This window comes from Glycine max, chromosome 11 (assembly GCF_000004515.6).
Source record: "Glycine max cultivar Williams 82 chromosome 11, Glycine_max_v4.0, whole genome shotgun sequence".
NCBI lineage: Eukaryota > Viridiplantae > Streptophyta > Magnoliopsida > Fabales > Fabaceae > Glycine > Glycine max.
This window is the reverse complement of record NC_038247.2, coordinates 29,124,359-29,128,922: the sequence shown is the minus strand read 5'-3', so window position 1 is coordinate 29,128,922 and position 4,564 is coordinate 29,124,359. Positions and strand designations below refer to the sequence as shown.

General features: G+C 42.4%; 1 protein-coding gene across 1 annotated transcript; it reads right to left on the bottom strand.

Annotated features, from left to right (window-relative positions):
- Positions 1-3,590: 3,590 nt before the first annotated feature.
- On the bottom strand, positions 3,591-4,166 carry LOC106795068 (uncharacterized). The gene has a single exon (XM_014763602.1). The coding sequence runs from the start codon at positions 4,164-4,166 to the stop codon at positions 3,591-3,593; it is 576 nt and encodes a 191-aa protein (XP_014619088.1).
- Positions 4,167-4,564: the final 398 nt, after the last annotated feature.

The window sequence follows — 4,564 nt, the reverse complement described above, 5'->3', positions numbered from 1 at the left end:
ATCTCTTTGGGGTCGACACATCCTCCACTTTCTTCAACTCTCGACCCTCCCCTTTTTCAATAGCATTCACATAGGAGCTTCCATGATTTGTGAGGGGATTAATTCTGATGTTGGGACTATCATCTTGAAACGTAAGCCACCCCCGCATAAATCAAGCATTGTGTTTTATGCTTAAAGGCCACACATTGTTCAATGGAATGCCCCGGGACACCACCATGATATGCGCATGTGACGTTGGGATTATACCATCGAGGAAATGGAGGTTGATAGATCTTTCCTGGGCTTACTACTGCCATTTGGTTGTCGAGCAAGTATGGTAGTAGGTTAGTGTATGACATTGGAATTGGGGCAAATTGGAATGGTTTCTTTTCTAGGAAATCTCTTCTTGGGTTAGTGTTTAGGTTGGAATTGGGATTAGTGTTTGGTTTAGGTTATATATAGGGTGGATTTTGTGGGTGATTTAGGGGTGGTCTTGATGGTTGATTGGGTGCTCTTGGACGAAGGGGTATTGGACAAGGGGGAGGGCTGATATTGTCTGAGCAGTGGTATTGGTGTAAGGGATACTGATACAAGGGATTATAAGGGGATTGTGGGAAGTTTGGCCATGTGGGAACTACAGCCATGACATGGGCTTCTCCCTCTCTCTTCTTCACTCCATTCATCCCAGGCCTCCTACTGCAAGAATTCGTTGAAGCAACATAATCAAACTTCCCCTTCTTCAAGCCAACTTCAATCCTTTCCCCAGCAAACACCAAATCTGCAAAGCTCATAGGCATATATCCCACTATCTTTTCATAATAGAACACAGGCAATGTGTCCAATATCATCGTTATCATCTCTCTCTCTGCCATAGGGGGCATTACCTAAGCTGCCAGGTCTCACCATGTCTGAGCATACTCTTTTAATGACTAATTGTTTCTCTTGGACAAGTTTTGTAACTGCATTCTGTCTAGCACCATGTCAGAGTTGTATTGATATTGCCTAATGAAAGCATCCATCAGATCCCTCCAAGAGAGAATCCGAGAGGGTTCAAGGTTACCAGATAATAGATGCCCCAGCCAGGCTTTCCTGAAAAAAAATGCATCAACAGCTTCTCGTCCTTTGCATAAGCCCCCATCCTTCTGCAATACATCCTTAGGTGGTTCTTAGGGCAAGTGGTCCCTTTGTATTTATCAAAACCTGGCACCTTCAACTTTGGGGGAATAATCACATCGGGTACCAAACATAGCTTTAACATGTCGAAAAAACCATAACTTCCCCCTCCTTCGATGGCATGTAACCCCTCCTCTATATGCTCAATCTTTTCCTTCTCAGATACTCTGAGAGGCCCTTCTGCCCTCACGAAATGCAAGGGTTATGATAACGGGTGATATTGAGAGGCTCTATGAGCATTCAACATAGGGATGCTAGAAAATGCATGCCCTTCAGCGATGTATCCTGGATGGAGCCCGAAACCAGTTACAGTATGGTCTATGGGAGCTTCTCATGCCTCCTCCCTAGCATTAGAGTTATAGGCTTGAGTCTGATCGGGTTGAGTTTGATGAATCTCAATACAAACAGGGATAGGATTAGTAACATTCTTGGCAGGCACCTGTACAACCATGGGTGGTGTATAGTTAGGAGGCATACCATATGGTGGAAAAGTATATCTATTATAGCTCTAGGTGTACTGAGGCCCGTATACAGTTACCCCCGTCGCACATCCTTGACCTTCCACATCTGACACTAGGTGACTTTCTTGATTAAAAATGGGTGGGTGAGTTGGGTCCCTCTTAGTAATGGTACTGGCAGCAGCAGCTACAACAACGTTAACCTCTATTATCTTCTTCATATCCATCATCGCCTCCATCATTGTCGTCATTTGCTCCTTCATGGCCTCCATATCAGCCTTCATTTGTTCCTACACCTGCTCTATTTCACTCATTATCTTGGTCTTGGCAAGCATCTAGTAAGGGTGTTGTAAAGCGTTATCTTTCTTGTTGATTACAATAGTTACTTTTCCTATTTCAAGGAAAGAATGCAATGAGCAATGCATAAAGATGTAACAACCAATAATCATGAATGCATGAAAATGATAAGTTGCTACAATATTGCAAATTTTATACAAGCTGCTCAAAAGAACATAGGGTCAAACCAAACCCACTTTTCATTAAAACAAAACTAGGTTCATTACATCGCATCAGGGTGCAACCAAAAATAAATAATAATGCATCAGCGGTTCTTAATTGTGAGTTATTAGTTCGACCATGTGTTGGCAATAATTGAAGAGACTATAATGTTAGTGCTTAGCTCTACTGAGTTTTAAAAGATTGGCTAAGATTTTGTTAAAACATAAGCACTTAGACAATGAAGGAAAGCTGGAGTTGCTGCACATGATGTCCAACGCTATGTCAAAGAATAAGATCGGGCTGCACAATGTACAAGGCAAGATGAAATGTCAAATGAAGAATTGAAGCTGCAGGATTCACGATGTCGGATACAATGTCCAGGACATCCTGCCCGAGAATACTGGAGTTGCTGTATAATGCAAGATAAAAGTCAAGTAGTGAAGCTGCAGGATCCACGATGTCGGATACGATGTCCTGACATCCGGCCCGATAATACTGGACATATAATTCTGTTATATCTTTAACAGATTATTGTGCAGTTAGCAAGAGATAGGATGATCTATCTTTAGGAACGAATTAAAAGATAATTAAAGTTCGAATTTCAAAGTAGAAGAGTTCGTTCAGGGATTAAAGATTAAAGATAAAAACTGAAAGATCAAACTTGATCTCTTAGATCTCTAAGTGCAGATTTTCAGGAAAGAAGATAGATCTCATCCAGCATCAAGAAGTTGTAGCCCAGAAACGCACACTGCTATATAAACATGGAGGCTGCACGAGTTCTGTACCAAGTCCGGGATTGAAGAGTTATTTTGTGAGTTTTGGGACTTGAGTGTTTTGTGAACCACCTTGATGATACCCTAACATCAAGTGTTGGACCTGAGTGTGTAGAGTTGATCTCTTGTGTGTAGAGTTGATCTCTAGTGTTCAGAGTTGATCTCTGGTGTGTCTTTGATTTATTTGTAAACACGGGAGAGTGTTTGAGAGGGAGTGAGCGGGGTTTCTCATATCTAAGAGTGGCTCTTAGGTAGAGATCGCACGGGTAGTGGTTAGGTGAGAAGGTTGTAAACAGTGGCTGTTAGACCTTGAACTAACACTATTTTAGTGGATTTCCTCCCTGGCTTGGTAGCCCCCAGATGTAGGTGAGGTTGCACCGGAGGTTGCACCGAACTGGGTTAACAATTCTCTTGTGTTATTTACTTGCTTAAACTGTGCACACTGTCAAATATAATCTGCATGTTCTGAAGCGTGATGTCGTGACATCCTGTACGACATCTGTCCCCAGTATCAGAATTTCATATAAACTTTGTCGGGAGCAGAGTATATATCAGCCATTGCCTTGGCTCTAGCTAGCAGTTTCGGGAGCTCTTGACTCTCATTTAGTGTAAGCACAAACCTATTCATCCACTTCCTATTTTCCTGAGGTAGTAGCTCTATCACTTTCCCCTTTGCTTCTCTTTCACCTTGTAAGGCTAGCACTTCCGCCTACTCGTTTCTCAAAGCCTGCCCATGTATAGTAGCCAAATCTTGCTTCTCCTTCATCATCTTTACCTCATATTGATAGACAATTACTAGCATATTCTTTTCCATCATGCCTAGCTGCTCCTTCAAGCTTTCCTTTGACACCCAAAAATCCTTCAACTCATTTCTCAGTGTCATGTTTTCCGATATTGTTTGGTCCCTCTCTGCCCTTCTCAGCTTGAGTTCATTACTATTGTTTGACAAAGCTCCTTGGTACCTTTTTTTGTTCGTCTCTTCCCCTTTAGCCCTTCTTATTTCTCGCTCCAATGTTTCAGTTGTTGACATGTTGACATCCCTTAGTCTATTGCATTGTTTCCTTACCCTGATAACTACTCCCTTTAACTTTTCTTTCGTCCCCATGGATTTCTGCAATTCTGCTTTCAATTCTCTGACCTCCTCCACCTTAATAGGTACATCTATCTCGACCCTTTCACCATTTGTCTTCTTAGACAACTTGACTTCTCGCACTCTATTCTCCAACCACTGTGGATAGCTGTCTACAAAACCCTCATCTTTCTTCCTTAACTCCTTGTCCCTCATATTTGGTGAGTCTCACGCCTTCCTAATTTGTTTGTGTAGACCAAGATGTTCTTCGTTCAATCCTCGAGTAATGAACAGTTGGATAGCTCCATTTAAGGGCGGTCCATAGATCGGGCATCCTAACTGCCTGATCCCCCAACATAGGGTTATAGTTGACACAACCCTTTGTTCCCATCAAAGGGATGCTAGGGAAAGCTCCACATCAACATAACACATTAGGCACCTCCTTCCACCTTGGGAACTAGTGAATTGTTGAACCTGTCATGCTAGCCAAAAGCTCCTCCCAATTAATCTTGCTCTTATCGGGCGCCATGCGGAAATCTTCTAATGGACAAGTAGGCCTACCATTGTGCATCACAAAACGAGACACCATCCATACAAAGAATGCGGGCAAAAAA